This window comes from Notothenia rossii (genome assembly GCF_949606895.1).
Source record: "Notothenia rossii genome assembly, chromosome: 11".
In the NCBI taxonomy this organism is placed as follows: Eukaryota; Metazoa; Chordata; class Actinopteri; order Perciformes; family Nototheniidae; genus Notothenia; species Notothenia rossii.
The window spans coordinates 42,514,102-42,532,729 of record NC_136910.1 but is presented as its reverse complement, the minus strand read 5'-3'; the positions used below and the strand labels follow the sequence as shown (position 1 = coordinate 42,532,729).

At 39.9% G+C, this 18,628-nt stretch overlaps 2 protein-coding genes across 9 annotated transcripts in view; both read right to left on the bottom strand.

The window, feature by feature from the left end:
- bmpr1bb (bone morphogenetic protein receptor, type IBb) overlaps positions 1 to 932 on the bottom strand; it is a 59,838-nt gene extending 58,906 nt beyond the window's left edge. Inside the window, exon 1 of the mRNA XM_079656688.1 lies at positions 745 to 932. The gene's annotated coding sequence lies outside the window, so the exon portion shown is untranslated. The remainder of the gene's footprint in view (positions 1 to 744) is intronic.
- Positions 933 to 1,429: 497 nt separating this feature from the next.
- Positions 1,430 to 18,628, bottom strand: part of pdlim5b (PDZ and LIM domain 5b) — a 38,414-nt gene continuing 21,215 nt past the window's right edge. For 2 of the 8 annotated variants that reach the window (XM_079656681.1, XM_079656680.1), the window contains exons 4-14: positions 13,940 to 13,973; positions 13,105 to 13,619; positions 10,959 to 10,985; positions 10,609 to 10,763; positions 9,740 to 9,767; positions 6,174 to 6,337; positions 3,850 to 4,030; positions 3,511 to 3,691; positions 2,876 to 2,996; positions 2,666 to 2,781; positions 1,430 to 2,573 (exon numbers count right to left, since the gene is read on the bottom strand). In XM_079656681.1, the coding sequence (XP_079512807.1) occupies positions 2,484 to 2,573; positions 2,666 to 2,781; positions 2,876 to 2,996; positions 3,511 to 3,691; positions 3,850 to 4,030; positions 6,174 to 6,337; positions 9,740 to 9,767; positions 10,609 to 10,763; positions 10,959 to 10,985; positions 13,105 to 13,619; positions 13,940 to 13,973 (1,612 nt within the window). In that variant the 3' untranslated portion in view covers positions 1,430 to 2,483. Of the gene's footprint in view, positions 2,574 to 2,665; positions 2,782 to 2,875; positions 2,997 to 3,510; positions 3,692 to 3,849; positions 4,031 to 6,173; positions 6,338 to 9,739; positions 9,768 to 10,608; positions 10,764 to 10,958; positions 10,986 to 11,129; positions 11,151 to 12,019; positions 12,043 to 13,104; positions 13,620 to 13,939; positions 13,974 to 18,628 lie in introns of all 8 variants that reach the window. The other 6 variants (XM_079656685.1, XM_079656683.1, XM_079656686.1 and 3 more) reach the window with 6 other exon arrangements.

Here is an 18,628-nt window from a genome sequence, read left to right as displayed (position 1 = left end):
CGCTAATGACTTATTTCCAAGAAACTTATGAGAACACTTCTCGTAAACACGAGATTTAGAAGTCGTGCTTAGTACGATTCTTCTAGGGAGAATTTACAGTTCTGTCAATTATATCAACTATTTGATTAGTCAACAACATGTTATGAGTGTTAGACAAGGACATCCCAAGAATCATAAAATAATACCATAAACATTAAGTTTATGGGTTAATCATAACATGGACACACCAGTTGGGAAAACAATCTCACTGCAAGATCAATAGTAGCTTAAATGAATATTAAATGATCCTAATTAGATTAAATAGCCCAGTTTAGAATAACAAACATTTGGAACATTGAAATCTGAACATCTACAATCCACTACCAACTGGGCAAACTTCATTTGGTGATTAAGATCATGTGATAAACAAACCAAACTCAACTCCATCCTATCCTAACGCAGTTTAGAAGCGATAATCTATCTCGGGTCAAACGTTAAATTGTACTGAGTGGCGATCCTGACACCGATAAGCATCATCATCCCCATCATCATCACAGACTCCACCAATAACACGGTCGGGGGTCCCGCAGCTGCTGCCAGCACCAAACTCCGGGCAGGCAGCAATAAGCACTTCGGTTAAATTCTAATGGACAGCAGCACGGAAAACAAATTACGGACCCCTGGTTTCAGAGAGGAAAAGGTTGGTTATCATGAAATGCAGCTGCGGCGCAAACCTGTTTTTATTGTGAGTTAAAGTATGCTTACCGTGTCCTTCTCGCTTCAAACGCAGCTCAGCAAGATCCCAGTTTGTGTCGATTTGATCTCTACCGTGCTCCGTTTTGTTTGCATGCGTGCCTCTGTCTTGTGGTAGACTTTTCCAAGTGTACCACGCGTTATTTGAGGCTGCTTCAGTCGCGGGTCTTCCTGCGCACAGCTCCCACCTCCGACGTCTTGGAGAAGTGCAGGTAATATCCACTCAGCTCTGCACTCCAGGTACATTTTCCTTCCATAGACTCGTAAAATAACTCAATTTACTCAACACTGTATGCATTTACTGCTCTCCCTCATGAATAAATAAATAACCTGGAGTGAATTCCTATATTGGCATAATTATCCAAGTCTGTGTGCCAGGTGGGTGTTTCTCCTGTCCCGGTGGAGATGCACATTTCCCTCTCACTGCAGGTGAAGCATACTGGTGCCTGTCTGCCAGCCCAATAAACTACTCTAACTAAAGATGTGTAATGCACATAAGAACTAAAGAGGGATCAGTTATTTGCTGCAATGCTTTCTATGCACTTACACGCATTAAAAGTGCAGCATACACATCATAAACAACATATCTGCAGGAGGAAGAGTTGCTTTAAAATGTGTTATTGTCCAAGTCAGCTACAAAGAAAAGCTTTAGATAATGTAAAGGTATGTAAACAAGTTTAATAACATACTCAAGAGCTTTGATTGTGGTATTCAGTGTTGAACCCTTTTATTGAAAGTAAAGAGAGGTATATATTTATGCATTGTATCCAATGTCATTTAGTACATAGACTGCAATGTTCTTTGTGCAAGACAAAGGGACATGAAATATATATCGCTTTGTGTTAATTGAATAATTTCATCAAACATAGGACATATTCAACCTAACAAGGTCCTGCCGCACTGCCACACCAGAGGGTCCAGTTCCTTAATGTTTAAGACAAACAATGACAAATATTTCAAATGTAATGCATTTTATTAAAAGGAATGACTTGTATGGAGGTATTTACTGGAAGAATACTTTTCCCCTGAACTGTCGGCATAACAAAATAAACATAAACAACACAATATATTATGGTTTCCTTGTGTTGATGACCAGACTTTTTTTTAAATATGTTTTTTAAGCATGAAACTTGACCTGCACAGTGTCTAATTTCCTCACTGCTGTGCACATTACAGTGTGTGCTTATTTCCACTGGGAATTGTTACATAGCACATTACTTTAAAACAATAAAACAAACAATAATATAATATTAAAATATCCCATTTTTTGTCTTTTTGTTGCCAGAACACATGTTGTCTGATCAAGTCTTGTTTACAAATAAATAATTTCCCCCTTTAATGTTAAATAATCATAATTTCTAAACCTTTCACTAGCTTAACAGATAGTATATTGTTACACATCAATACTTTTTTCCGATATGTGACCCCCGAGGGGCTCAGTAGGTCATTGCTGTAAAATATCCTATTCTGTGTGAAACAAATGCCCATCAAGAGCAAATAAAAAAGCACAAATAAAAATCTTACCAAAAACTTGCACAGAAATGGAACTGGCAGGGGGCCAACAGTGAAATGTACTCCATATTCATCTATAAAACTGACTGACATAAAAATGTAAAAGTAAAAATAAGTTTATAGAGGAACCTCTGACCCAATGTTAGTTCTGAAAACAATTCTGAAAATATTTATCATCTGACTGAAATATACATTGCGGTTCAACTGACACCAACCAACTCATATTCATGGGAGGCAGGTCAGATGTTGACTGTGTGGGCGTGTTTCTTGCACAAAGGCTTGTCTTTTTTGGAGAAGAACGCTTGACCTTCCAGACTAGCAGAGCAGACCTGTGGAGAGAGAGAAGAGCTGTGTTGTTATTCACATAAAAACATTTAACTTTAACCCTTTTGTTGCTTTTGAAAATTTCTCCTGGACCTACCGCGCACACAAAGCAGGTGTCATGCCAGGTGGATCCTAGAGCCTCCAGGAACTTGTCTCCTGCCTCGATGGGGAAGTCACATCCGTGACAGCTTGACCCAAAGAGGTTATAGTAGTCTAAAATAAAAGCATGTTGATAAATGTTATTCTGTTTGCACACATGGCTTTATTTACAGCATTGTCATTTACTAGCGTGGGCTTCATAATTAACCTTTTTCACAGTATGGCTGCCCGTCCTCCATGTGAAATGTGTTGCCCCTGATTGGCTGTTGGCAGGCGGCACAGACGAAACAGGACACGTGCCAGGTCTGTTTCAGGGCATTCATGACTTCCTGTGGAGAAAATAGAAGAAATAAAAAAATGAGGAACAGCCTGTTGCAGTTGTTAACAACATGATTTGATTTCTTGAAAAAATCTGGAGACAGAATTGTTGGGGTTTTGGTGCTTAACCTGATATGTTCTAAGCCTGGCTTGTACTGCACTCGGTTTCTTATGATGTATTATGCTGTATTGTTTTGTTTGTGTTAACAATCAGTAGTTGCTTTTGATTTTTTGAAAAATACTCCTTAAATGAGCAACACAATTGTTTTTTGTTTATGGAACAAAAACTAAAATGTTTCAGGTTTTGAATATTAAATTATTTTCTAGTTATTGTCCTTTGGATAACAGATAATGGCTTGCATTTGTTTTAACGGTTACATTAAAGCAACCTCATTCACTCTTTAATAACAATGACTACATTATCTTTTCATGTTAAGAACAGTGTCGGATGTTTCTAATGAGAATACATTTTTAGTGCAAGTAGACTACAGAAAATATCAATATCTCTTCAGTTTCCTAACTCACCCCCAGGATCTTCTGTTGGCAGTGGCCACAGGTGGGAGCGAGGAACTGCTCGTAGCAACGTTCGCAGTACACCTGGCCCTTCTCCTCCACAAACCCCCCTACTGCCAGAGAGGAGCGGCAGTGAGCACAGTTGAATTCCTCCGGGTGCCATGACATGCCCATTGCCACGAGGAATGGGCCCCTGTTGAGAATAAGCAATGGAAAGTGGTTTAGGGGGGGAAATGTAGTAGTACATTGTGGAGAGTGAGTCACTCTTATTGAACTATGTAATCACTGAAACGTTGTCATTGTTACAAAAAATGTTTTATGGTAAATGCCTTTTTTTTAAATGTTTTTTACCTGATGACAGTGTTACATTGGTTGCACATGGGGGTGCGTGTCCCGGCTGGGATGTGCTCGGCCCGCTGCACCAGAGAGTTGAGGTCCTGTGGGTGTGGCTGAGGGATGGGGCGGTCTGGACCTTTGGGAGTAGGGTTGGTCACTTTGCCAAATGAAGGAGCTCCTCCACCCTTAGGAAAACCTAAACCAGTAAGGAAAATAATGGGTCAGTTTTCAAATGGAAAGAAACTTTGATAACACAGAAGCTATTGGACAAATACTCCTTTCAAAACCTTTTTCATACAATGTTTTTCTTCCACTGATCCAATATTTTGTATGTTTTAGTCATTACTTGTGTTTAGGTGTGTGAGTGATTTGATGATCTCTAACCTCGCTGCCTGTAGCCTGAGACAGCTGTGTTGGACAGAGCCACCAAACCCAGCCCAGACAACGGATACATTTTTCCCCACTGAAGGGAAACAACACATTCCCAGAGTCAGATGAGACACCTGGAAAAATAACCCCCCTCATCTTATCTCAACACATATGGAGAGGATGCACGAGTTTTTCCTTCTCTCTCTCAGTGCAAACACGCATCTTGAACGGAGATTAGTGTTTCCGCCCTCAGAGGGAGTGCTCCAGGGTGAAGGCGTTGGGGACAGAGACCCCATTGAAAGAGAGCACCGTTATCAAAGACTTCCGAGGTCAAAGGACAAGGGCTCCCTAAATGTCCTTGTAATGGAGAGCAAACAAACTGAATAAACAAAGCGGGGTTGTGAGAAGACTGGGAGTGGGTTTCATAGAAAGAAAGATACTAGAGAGTATGTGTGATTTAGAAAAAGATATCGGCTACAAAAAGGGATATAAAGAAGATTCTCTCTGATATTTCATTTGTTTATTATTATTATGTTAAATAATATTTCTGGTATGGTTGATTTGAAGAGCTGCTCTTATTCTAAACACCATTAGCTTGTCACCAGAGTTATCATCAAACATAATAATACCTAAAATATCCACATTTCCAAACACTACCTGAGCATTGACGTGTTTTTGTCGAAGCCAAAAGCAAATTTGGGCCTTAGCAACCTGGGAGGGATTCAGAATCAAACAACTTTCCATTATAATTTACTTGTGAGAATAGAGAAGAAATTACATTTAAATTGTTTTATAAAACAGAAAATATATTTTAAAAAGGAGCCTATTAAATTGAATTGAATGCAGTATTAATGCAGGGAATTACACAGAAGAATATTTTTCAGTGGCAGCATTTCACTGTGTTATCTGTGGAGAAGCTGACACAGCGAGGTGGATGGTGACAAGCTGTCAGTGGGGCAGAACGTTCTAAACAAACCCTTTGGCAAGAGCAAATATTGAGGGCTGAGCCACATTTAATAATACGGAAAGTGAAACAGAGTCTGTCAGTGCTGTCTTTCTGTATGAGGAAGATAAGGAGGAAAAAAGTCTGCATGAGAAGACCAAACTGACTCAGCAGGAGTGCAAATCTGTGTTTCGTCGGTTATATTTACTTAATTCAGAAACAGAGGAATGTAGAGAATGACGAGTCTGGCAAACTGTATGTGACTCAAATTAGAACACCTATGTATACATTTTAATGCCATTCTAGCATCTTATACATGTTGATGCTTTATTGTATGTTGTAAATATTCCACAGATTTTTTTGCCTTGCTGTTTAAGTGCCCAAATTACTAATTCATGTAAATAAATGTAAAGGTTGCATTCCACATGGCTAACATACGTGCCTGTTTACTTGAACTCAAGTATGTGCTAATCTGATAAATATCACGGCCGACAGAGAGCTAACTATGCCCTCTCCAGCTCTCTCTGCCCGTGGCACCTTTCAGCAGCCGCTTCTAAAAAAAGGCCTCCAGGGAAATAGTTCAGGGCACATAGTGCATCTGTTCATGTATGACTGCATACTTGTGTCTAAGTATTGCTAATAATGATCCCTGACTGATTCCTTTCAGCAAATATTTACCCTGACCACCTTGACGGTCCCATGCTAGATTTGAGGACAGCCTTTGCACAAAATTAGATATATAATTCTCATTTTCACAATATATTTAAGTAAAGGGATCTTGGGGAAATCCAATAACCTGAGCTCATTAACGAAATACCTCTGGTTTTTATAGAGCTCATAATCTTAAATGGTTTAGTACCAGCCAGGTATTAAACCACCAATAAAAGCCATGGCTGAGCAGCAGGGATTTAACAGACTGGGACTGCCCTCTGCAGGCTGAAAGTAGCAACTGCACACAATACCTTATACAAAACCACATCCATTTCAGAGGCAGTAAACAACAGAGTCTAGGGAATGCTTTCTGTACCTGGTAGGCCTCCAGGCTGGAAGGAAGGCTTGTTCTGGGTGGTTGGGCTCTTAAACGTGGAAGCAGGGACCCCGTTACCATTCCTGGGTGAGGCTGCAGATTTGGAAAATGTTTTGGCTGCAGGCGAGGTGTGCACAGCGGGAGTGCTTTTGTCAACTGCCTCACTGGGGAACAGATGTACATATTTCTTATAAATCACAACTCAAAACACACAAGATACACTCACACACAACTAATCAGAGATGGCAAAAGTAAACATCCTTTACTCGAGTAGAAGCACAGATACTCGTGTTTAAAAATACTCTGGTAAAAGTTGAAGTACTGACTAAACTTCTTTACTCAAGTAAATGTAAAGAAGTATGGGCTTCGAAATGTACTTAAGTAAAAAGTACCCATAGCTACCATCTGTTTTAAAGAGTAACTGACCTCCCTTTATATTAATAGAACAATAATGTCATTGTTAGCTAATGAATGTTTCGATGCTGCAGATGAACAACTGCAAATTACAACGTTTTCATTGGTCCCTCTTCTTTAGAGAAGACCAGGAAATGATGGATACACGGATCGTGTTAAAATCAACAGGCACGCAATGACTCTAAATAATAATGATCACGCAACCAAACACAGATTAAAAATAAAGTAACCAGTCTGTTTTTAAAATGTAAGAAGTAAAAGTACATTTGTGTTCAAAATGTAAGAAGTGAAAGTAAAAAGTCGTCAGAAAAATAAGTACTGGAATAAAGTACTGATACAGGAAAAATGCACTTAACGAAGTATTTGTTCTCCACTACTTCCCACCTCTGCAACTAATGCCTGTCACTTTTTCCCCCCCCTACCAGCAACAGCTTTTCCCATTATTTTGTGTGCTATTTTTGTGCAATGTTCCTTTGATCCCTGAGTAAGAAAGACATCTAAGTGTCACAGGTTGAACTGAGCCTCCTGCACAAAATAATGCGTAGTGCGATCGTGTCAACTGCTGGTTCTCTCACTGAAGGTACAAACGTTTACAATCAGTGGAAATCTCAGTGACACATGCAAACAATTAGGGCAATTATGGGGCGCCTTCAAATAAGGATATGCACTGACGCCCACTGTACATATGGTTTGTCAATTACTGACATGAGGCAACAATTACAGGTGGTGATGCCATACTGTCTGCTGTACATGAAGCGTACCCTGCAATCATTATCGGAGATAGCCAGTGGGATCATTTCTGCAATGGATATTGCTTTTATTTTCCAGAAACAGCAATGATGAAGACACTCTGAGGCAGTGGTTATCTCTTTGTTTGTATAATATATTACAGTTGAAAATGAGAAGCCCTTATATATCTAGTGCCTGCCAATTGTGAATTTTTTCATATTTAATTTCAAGATGAGGACCTCCTGTTGGGAGCAATGAACTCAAAATGAAGAAAGATACTTATTTAATACATTTGGCACTTTCAATAAAGTTTCGTACACATGATCTGCTTGTTTACATTTGATTGAATCTTAAATATATAACTTCCCGCCCTTTAGAAGCATCCTTAAAGTGACTGCTCAGATAAAGAAGAGCAAAGGACTTGAACCAGCAGGATAGACATTTCTAACCCTGAAGCTGTTTTTCTTTGCAGCAACATAAGACTGCATGTTATCAACAACATGGCATACTGTCAAAGAAGGATTCATGGTTTTATTTCTTGTCATGGTTTTCATCATGTCTTATAGTTTTCTTTCTCATATCCTGCCTGTTAGGTATTTCTGGTTGAATGACAGGAGGGTTATATTAAGGAAATGCAATGCGACCAGCAGCTGGTTTTATATTTCACTTGTGAGTAGATTTACCAGATTGCATTGGTGTCTGTGGCCTCAAATCGTAGTGACGCAAAACCAGAGCTCTTTTAATGGCAGACAGATCCCACAGTGTTTAAATGTAGCACATTAACCATATGTTTATTACCTTGAGTGATGCGTGACAGAGTCAGTATGAGGCTATTGATATTGCAATGATGATAAAACCACAGCGGAAAGAAATCAGCTGGTTCTCATGATTTATGATAACTATTGGCAATAACGGATCTGACTTATATTCGATTATTTTGAGGAAAGTCATTTATTGTCTTATTTTTCAAATAAATAAACTACATGTATTTGAACCCTTTTTCTCTTCATGCAAAACCGAGTTTTCCATATCATAAACTTAACTTCATGGAAATGTAAAACATGAAAAGTCAATTTTTTCCCCCCGCCAATAAGAACAGAAAAGGAAATGAAACGATTAGGAAATAAGCAACAGCAGGAAAGAGAGACAAAAGTTTATTGAGGGTAAAATCATCAAAAGCAAAGTTAAACTATGCTTTTAAACTATAGGTTAGTATAGAAAATAGCAGGAAACAGAAATGCTGGAAAAAAAAAAGTACAAGATTACAGAAAGTGCAGAGGAGTGGAGGCTTGGACAGTAACGAAAGAGAAGAACACGTGTACCCTGTGATATACTGTAATGTTGCATTTCTAAGCACACATAATTACTTACATGACTTAAATTAACATTTGAAAATATGACTACATCCTTACATAGTAACATTTTCAATTCACTTTTTACTTCAGTTATTCAAACTAAGTGTTCAAAATCATGGCTGTAACTTGGATGGTAAGCAAACTGGAGGCATTGTACGTTAAATAATGTTGAATAATATAATGATAAATAAAATATGAAACAAGACATGTGCCTACTACACATTTAGCAAACGCGCTGAAACATCATGATGCCAATCTCTCAGCTTGTTGTACATTTGTCCTATGACTTCTGGGTCCAACTTGCTCTCTCTGATTTGTCCCATGAAGCAGGATCAAAAGCGAAAAAAGGAGAAAAGGGGAAAGTTGGAAAGGTTAAGATAAAGGTAGAAGACAAGTAAAGCAAAACACAAGAGTATGTATGAATGAGGGGGAAATAGCAAGAGCGCAACCAATACAAAATATAAGACCCTTCTTTCTTTTGAAATATAATTCAAGGCAGACGTGTATGCTCTCTTTTTAAGAAGAGTACACTGAACACTAATAGAAGAGGAGCAGGATCTTCTTCTGGCAGGTCTGCTATTATCCACACGGCCATTTAATTACCCACAGGTTCCAGTGAGTGACACACTGATAGCTTGAAACCCCGGTGTGGAGGGATATCTGTGTTTACTGCAGATTAAATTGACTTAAGGTGGAGAACAGCAGTAGCAATCAGGGCCTTTGCTGAGTCTCCGGCTGTCTCCGCTCCAACCTCTTCCTCTGAGAGCTCTCAAAGCGGTTTCTCAAAATTAAGCCTTAAATGAAGCATGATACTGTGGGACCACAAGAACAGGAAATCAGGGCTTAACTCTGAATCACAGAGTCCCAGACATGCTTACATGAGTACTCTTAGGACCAATTCGGAATATGAAACCTCAATTATCAAGAAATTATTATTATTACTATTATAAAATGGATGCCTCACATTCAGCGCATGCAAAAAATACTCACAGACGAAAGACAGAGAGCGAATGAACACTCACAACCACATACCAACTTTGATTACATTACAAACCACCAACCACTTACTTCTTTCCACCGTTCTCTGGAGCTTGCTCTGCAACAGAGGAGAAAAATAACACCAATGAATGTAAAGTACAATAAAAGGTCAGTGAGAATATGGAAAAACAATTCTGCTGCTTCATATCTGCTTTAACATGTTCTAGATTAATCTTGTCAGAGTACGAAGTGAATAAGCAAGTGTAAACCATACAAACTAGACCCTTTTTGGACATATTCCCCAATTGTTCACAGCTGCAGAAGCACCACGCACATTGAATATACATCAACTGTTCAAAGCACGTCTCATATTCCACACCAGTCTGGTAACTTAATTAGACAGAAAGAGAGAACGAGACGGACCAATCTCTCATCTAACTTCCTTTTATAACCGGGGTTGCTTTAAATGACATTTTTCATTGGTGAAACACATCCACACACACATTCACACAAGCCCTATGAGTGGAGAGAGTCCAAAAACCACAGCCTGATCATGTAACCATCAATGTCAATTATAGTCAAAAAAAGTAATATAAAAAGATACATTGAATTCATATGGCGATGAAATCTTTCCATGAGTGAGGAAACAGTAATATCACTGTGATTTAAAGAGACAATGACGTTTTTTTAAAGATATATGATTAGCAGGAGGGACATTATTAAAAGTCTTATATAAGCTATTCAAGGAAATATGTTAAAATGGGCTCCACTCAAATGAATTGGATAAAACTGATAGGTGATCCGGCTTTAAGTGGTTTAATAGGTCTAAAATGAAGTGACACTATTTCCTAAAATTATATCAAGCTACTTTCAACACAAAAGCATGAAAGACACCTTATTATGACGCTTCAGTGTTAAGCCCCATTTAAAGATACTAGCACACTAAGGTTAGTACACACCATTTTCAGTGCCGGTGAGCTGGGCCAGGATGCGGAAGGAGCGGGACTGGGAGGTGCCGGTTCGGGGGTGCCAGTCCTCCGTGTCCTCCATCAGACGCTTCTTGCTGGCATCACTCAGCTGGGACGCATGGTCCTCAGGCTCCACATTAACCTTCCTAAGATCAGATCAACAATGATGATGTTACAGGCATGGAAGGCAACATGTATTAAACATATAATATTGAGAACATCACTAAAAACAAGATACCACACACAAAAGCTGACAAACAACTCACTCTTTTAGTGACGACCAACAATACAGTAGATACATGTTCAAACTTAGACCTAAATGCTGTTAGATTCACAATTACCTCCTAGGTTTAGTTGGAGGTGGAAGTCTGCAGGCGAGCAATAAGAAGACAGAAAGGAAACACACAAAGGTAGAAATCATCACAAGATTAAAAGTCATATTAAGTGCTAAACTCTTTGAGCCTGCACTCTTAATATGCATAAGTCAAGAAACTGTTCTGACTTATACTTACACAAGACTTGTCTGAGGCTCACTATTAGAAAGGAAACCCACAGAGTATAAGTCATCCAAATATTGCAATTCCCTTAAAAATTATATTTGGTTATTAAGCAATTACCTATACTATACTAAAATGGTGAAATGAAACACACCAACAGCTGGTTGTCAAGTGAGTTTTAGAGATAAAAGTGACAGTTACCACATCTCACCACAGGGTGGCAGTAATGTGCTGTGAAAATTAGGGATCAGGTTTTCTACCTAAAATAATTCGAGGGTTCTCTAGAATGCAATAATATTTAGGTTATGTTTTTACATGCACGGTTTAGTTTGAGTGCTGTTTCTAAACTGTGAGCCAATTCAATGTCAAAAGTCAAAGTGTGTGCAATTTGGTATTCTGTAAGTGTGTGTTTGTGTCATTCAAGTGGAGGTGAAGGATGATCAAAGACAGTCTGTTCCCAGTCAAAGCAGAATAAACTTGGCAGTGATTTCTCTGGCCTTGAGTTAACATTCTGCCAACAGTAGCAGATGGAGCGAGACAGATGCAGAGTGGGTGACACGAGGAACTGAGTGTGCTGACAGGCCCGCTTGTAAATACAGTATTAGCTAACACAGCCTGACGCCGCTGAGAAAAAGAATGAATTGTATGAGCTGACCCCCACTGAGTGTCCTGTGGTGTCTGGGAGATTGATTGTTTACAGCGTTTTCGAACTTTGTTTGGACCTTGAAGTGAGCATGTACTATAAGTGGATGAGCGGCACGAATGAGAGGTTTGTGAGGGTTAGCTCAAAGAGGTGCAAGCATGCCTTTTGGTAATCATAAACCAGAGAGATGTGAAGGCTGTAATCACATTCCACATGGTTAGAAAGCAACTGCAGCAGATGCATTATCATTCACAGCACTAACTTGGTGTCTGTCTCTTCTTCCTCCTGTGGGAAAGAAGGGGTAAACGGAAAAGGATTGAAGCACAGGAAGAGCAGGAAGAGACAAGCTTTGGAGATGGATCACAGTCCGAAACACATGCCCTTTAGGTAAAAGGCCCTTCTGAGAGAATGTGCATGAAGAAAAGCCAAGGAAGTCAGAAACAGAGCATGCGGGTGAGGACACAAACACACATGCTGAAACAAATGCACTTCAACTGTGAGCTGATAGTCCAAAGTTGAAGAAATAAGACATTTGGAGCCTTATTAGTGTATTATGAATTTGTATTTTTATGTACACTAAGTTTTTACATGAATATATTTGTTTTCTATTTCTAAATGTTTGACTTTTGAACAGGTTATCTGCAAAAACTGATTTGAAAAATTCCTAAAAAAAGCAAACTGACGGGTTTTATTTCATTGTAAATACATAAATATAGGCTTCACAGATATACTTAAGTGTTGAGCCGCTTGCTCTCCAATAAAAACAAATCTCTGCGACCTATTTTTTCAAGTAATAGAGAGTTGAAAAAGAGTGTCAAATCACTTGAACCTTGCAAAGTCTACTGTAACCCAACCTGTGAGTGAAATCGTGCTGATGAGACTCAGTCCAGCCAAACTTAGCTCAGCGCTGCCAGAAAACATCTAATTAGAAACAAGTGTTGCAGCAGCCTGTTGGACAGACCGTGTGTTTGGCAGTGCTGCGAACCACACTGTCAATTATAGATAGGCAGTTAGTAGCATCAGTTAGCAAGTTGTCTAGACTCTTTCTTACTTCTCCGGTTGCCGTGTAGAAGATTTAAACAAGATGTGCAGCGTGCCTCAGATTTCAATGTTAGCTTTTTAAATTAGACACATGTTTAGGGGTGAAATAGGGAATGAGGTTCAGGAGGAGTGGAATGGGACATTTTACTTTCTTCTGGGCAAAGAAAAACTGCCAACTTATCTGTGGCCTCTATGAACCACAAGGCCTTCTGGGTCTGCTCACCAAAGCACACAGCGCACAGTACAAATATGACTAAATAAATGCACCAACATGAAGAAAAACCTGATTTGATGAATGGTACCCACCCATTGAAGTTCTCTGACAGCCCCTGGCTCTCCAAAAGACCACGTCTCTGTCCAACAGCCACCTCACATGCATTGGTATTGGAGTAGAGGTGGATCGGAGTGTTATAGACGGAGGGCTGTGGGACATTAGGATGGGAGGGGGGGGCTGTCACTCTGGCTGGAGAGGAGGAGTTAGATGAGGAGGAAGAGGCAGATGGGGGGGTGAAGGTGGAGCGAACAGGGCTGGGCCTGGTGACCGAATTGGCTGGAGCTGAGTCCGGGGCAGGCAGGCTGGACTTCAGCAGAAATGGAGGCTGTGGCGGTTGAGAAGGAGCAGCTGGCTTGAAAGCAGATAATGGTGAGGGGATGGAGGGGGCAGCCGGGGAGGGGGCTGTGACCACAATGCTGCTGTCGCCCCCAAAAGGCCGGGCGGTCTTGTTGTACGCAGGGCCGGGCTGACTGGAGGGCTTGGTGTATGCCGTGCTTGGGGCAGGGTGAGTGATTGGGACAGGTTTTATGATTTCCTGAGGCTCTTCCTGGATAAAGGTGGAGACACACAGCATGCACATCCACAATAAACCCATGCATGTAAATACAGCATTCTCAAAAAGCACTGCACAACAAATCAAAGGTGTTTTCACAAGTCATGCCTGTGCCATACCACTTTAAGAGGTGCTATAAAGCGTGGCCTCTGAGGTCAGGTATGCAAGCCAAGCCAGTCGGTTTTCTGACATAATCTCAGAAGGGCACAGTGAGAATGCTCACTTTTAAGAAACTGCTATAGTTTTTAGAAATGAAATGGAATTCAGAAGACCTTCATAAAATACAGAATTGATGTGAATATTTAACTTCATACCTTAGTGACTCCATCTTGAGGGGCACTGCTGGGTCTGTGAAGACAGAAAGAAACTCATGAAAACACTGCACTCACATCTTCAAAGCAGCAATTTATAATTTTACAATATAGTCTTGTGACAATCGCACCACTGTTTTTTTTTCTGTCAGGGTTACATCATATATCTTGGGAGTCAGAGCATCCTGAAAAACACCAAACTGGAGAGATGTTTCCAAATGAAATGGCATTTATATGTTAAAATGAGTTTGATGTAAAATAAATAAATTAAAGCAAGCTCCAGAAGTTGGCTTTTATTGTGCACTGATACAGTATACATAGAATCAAATAGCGTCCTTGAGAAGTGTTCAAAATTGTTTGTTTTAGAAGTTTGTTCAATTATATGTACTTTTTAGTAAAGGGGGCTTAAACAAGCAAAACTGCAAGTATGTGAACCTACAGTACTTTAGGTTGCGTGTCCGTATCTGATTTACACTCATGATTGAAGCAGCTGCCACAGTTTTATCACCTTTGGGAGATGTGGAGGACTGTATATCTGTTGTTCTCCTGAGATACTTTCGTTAGAAACCGGCAAATGTCCAACAAACCTAACGTCCATTCTTAATACTCGCAAGAACTGTCTCTGCATAACATGTGTCCCTTATTGGTCTTTAAAACAAAACATAAAAAACAGACAGTGAGTCAGCAAGTCAATATCCGGACCAAAAGCTATGGTATGTCGGCTGGCATCCTTCCTCTCTGCCATGTTAGGAAAACAGTCAACAAACTGTTAAGCACTTCCTGTCTGCAGAAAATGGAATTGGCATCAGGTTCTAAAAGTACCCAACCCTCGAACCAGATGTTGACAAAATCCGTGCCCATACTTGCATTGACAGTTTCCAGTAAATATGCTTATTTTCCAATGTACCGTAATATTATTGGACCTGCTTATGGAGAAGCAGCAGGCAGTGCCAATGGAAACAGTTAAAGGGCTAGAGATCAAACAGTACATTCTGTTACAAATGTGGACCCAGTCTACAATGAGGCAGTGTGTATCTGCCATCAGCGGCACAGTGAGCGGCAGCTGGGCAGATTCACTCCCTATCTGTCTTTTTCTCAGAGCAAACTGAACAAATATTGCTCAGGTCGTCCCGCGAACATCTGTTGAGCTCAGCCCCTCGGTGCCTTCCAGCTCCCTGCACAGCTGGACCTGCTTTAGCTCTGCTATGACAAAGAGGCAGTATTTACTTCTGGGTGTCAGTGTACATGTGCATGGTTAATCTCACTGTAATGTAATCATGGCACCAACTGGTCTAATTCTGATGGAAGGCATCCTACGTAAACATTTTATATATTATGAAAAGGAAAGAAAAATAATACTGGATGCCGTAATTGTTCTCTTTGAAATGTGTGATGAAGTATTAGTTCCATGTATCACTTATTATTATTCACAAGGTTACTTAAAAGGTTAAATGCTCATTGAGAAAAGCTGCATAAGAATTAGGATGTCATTTTTACGGAAAATACATGCATATTATTTATACTTTATTTTACAGCATATCTATGATCATTTGCATTTTTCACTGATCTGATATAGCAGTATCTACATAACAAAGTACATCAATGAAACAAGATTTAAATATATTTGCCACTTAACTGCATTATCCGTATTACACTGGATATGCATTCATCACACACATTTGACGTTATTTCTCTAATGTTAATCCAACTAATATTATACATACAATAGAACTGCTTTCCGTATTACCACAGTGTATGCCACAGTATGTATTCATAACAAAGAGAAATGCTGTCTCTGTTGAAGGCATTATCAAATCTCGGCTGAATCCAGAACACGCTTCAGTTGTTTCCTCCTAATCTAATCAGGATGCTTAGTTTTATTAGATTACTGAGGCTGATATCTACAAGATTCATATATGGAGCATTTCTTAAAGACAATATACTTTTAGGAAATGATAATAAATAGGTGCAAGGTATAAATAAATATTATCTTGAAAGCAAAAGTGGATTTAGAAGAACAAATAGGTTGCTAAAGTGTGGATTTCAACAACATGTCATGAGCGTGTGAATACACCCACTCTGTCAGACACACACACACACACACACACACACACACACACACACACACACAAACACACTCACACACACACACCTCAAGAGTTTGAGAACGAGGAGATTTACCAGAGGAGTAACCCTGAGGGCAGAGCAGGCTGACACATTTCCACCCTGCCCGTTTTTCTTTGAGGGCCAAGAGAAATAGTCTGGTGTATGGCATTTGACTGAATGATGGAGCGGCTAATAGACACAGCTTTCTCACCATACACACATCATACCACTTAGCAGACTCAAATAGCATTTTCTTTTATATTGAAGGAAAACTGCTAAAATAATAGCCTTTACATTTTTGCAGTGTGGTTTTCATACACCATTTATTTACTGTCGGAAAAGTACCAAAGAAACAGCTTTAATGATTTTCTTTCTTTCTTGTTCTAAGATCTATATAACGTTTGGCTCACTTTCATCATATTGAAGCAGGCTTGGAGTCAGAATTTGGTACATATTTTGATATCATGTCAAGCCTGGGTTATATCTTTCATAACCTCTCTGAACAGGGCCTGCCCTCTTGCATTCAACTTGTGTGATGAATGTTAAAACGTAGGGGACCTGGCATATACTATCTGTTTTCGCAGATTTACCGCTGCATGAAATGTTGAGCCAAAGCATGGAGAAGAAGAAAAACAAAAACATAGGAAAGCAAAACAAAAACTCAAACAGAGGGATGTGGAATAAGCGGTGTGGAAACTAACTTTACATTCTGTATTTATGTTTTTCTGTGCAGCCAGCCTGTCCGCTCAGTGGCAAAACTCACAGCGTGACTCTGGCGCACCGCCTCTCCTTGTTCCCCCTTTTGTCACTGCTCCCTCATATTTCAACACAAATGAGCATCGTAGGAGACGGGTGTTTGGCTTTTAAGTGGAACTCATGATGATATTTCATGAGAAACAGTCAGAACAGATGGGTTTAAAAGAAACCAAGAGAGATGTAAGACTGTGACAGTGCTTGTAATGAAGGAAATGCATTTGCTCCTTTCAGAGCTTATTAACATGCAGCTAGACGGCCTGTTGCTGTCAGTTGCCTGGATACTTATCCGTGTCTGATACACGTGTCAAGTAGGAACTCTGTGCACTTGTCCATATCAGCAGTCACATGCATCATAGTGACAAAGGGCATTCATTTAAAATGTGCCTTGTCATGCCCATCTACAGCCCTTCTTAACGTTGGTCATGTGGGCTCTTCTTGGCAAGCAAGTAGGGTAATAAAGGTCAACCAGAGGACTAGACAAAAGCTATTCAAATTTGCATTGAGACACAATTGCTGAATAAAGAAAGTGGATAAATTAAGAGAGTTCTCCTTGAGGTCAGATCTGCAAACCACAGCAGAATAAACTGCAACTCCAGTTAATGGATATTTTTAATGCAGGCCCAAGCGATGCAATAACAAGCCCTCATCCTTTCGTACTTTTCTTCCGACCACCACACCACATCTGGCGCAGGCAGCCAGGAGTCAGCGGGGGCTCGGGCTGCATTGGATTGTCCTCTACTTCACCCGGTCATTCCATAAGACTCGTTGGGTGAACATAGGCCCTGTATGAAAATATCTGTAGACTTAAAAGCACAGCCCCCCAGCTGAATCATGATTAGCCATATTGAGCGACCTGTTGGTAAACCTTGTTATATAAGGTAGCTGCAGCACTGTCTTAATTTGAAACGTAGTGAATAAAATCTTAAGTTACAAATACAAAATCTAAGTCAAAGACTGCTGTGCTGTGGTAGCTGACATAAAATCGCAGGGCCAGCCGTATTGATATGTTTTGTATTATCTTTGAGGTTTTGTAACCAGGTGCAGCCAGCCACAACCTCTGGGAATATTGCACTGTGCTGCATATTTCAATGACAATAAATAAACATCAATTATCATACCGTCCTGCGGCTACTTCCCACAGGTTCCTGGCGTGACTAACTATCAGCTGCTCAGCGAGAATATTTACGTGTTGGTAGAACAAAAAGTACCCATTAAATTCACGAGTCATACCAACAGTTACATGTGAATGGATGGAAGATACAGGATTTTGATAAAGCCACTTACTCAGAGAGGCCTATATCTGACCTACTATACATGTAGCATGTTCCACTGAGGTAGGTGTTATTGTGAGAAATGTAGGACTGTGTGTAGTGGTCATAAACAGAAAACTTTGGTTAAACAGTGTGTTTAGTTCATGACGAATTCTGTATCAGCGAAACTTAGTGGGTGCTGTCAGACGCTGTTTTGACATGTTTTCCTGTAACCACAATCTTGGAAATGGAAAAACTGGTTTCTCTCTCTGCCACAAAATACACAACAGCTCTTTGTGCATTCAGACTCATATTGCCAGGATGAGGAGAATATTTTCAAACCTCAATACAATTTCCTCTCGACAATAAATATTTCCCCTTACCTAGCAACAAGGAAATCACTTTTAGACGTATTGGCATCAAGCACCGAGAGTGTCTTTTTGGCTGGACAACACCTGGAAAGACTGTATGGTATGTATAACTTAAATAATGGAAATGGTATGGCTGTTGGACTGTTACTTATAACTTCTATTTATTGCACAGTAGTTATAGTACAGCTGTGGGTTTTTTCTCGTTCAGA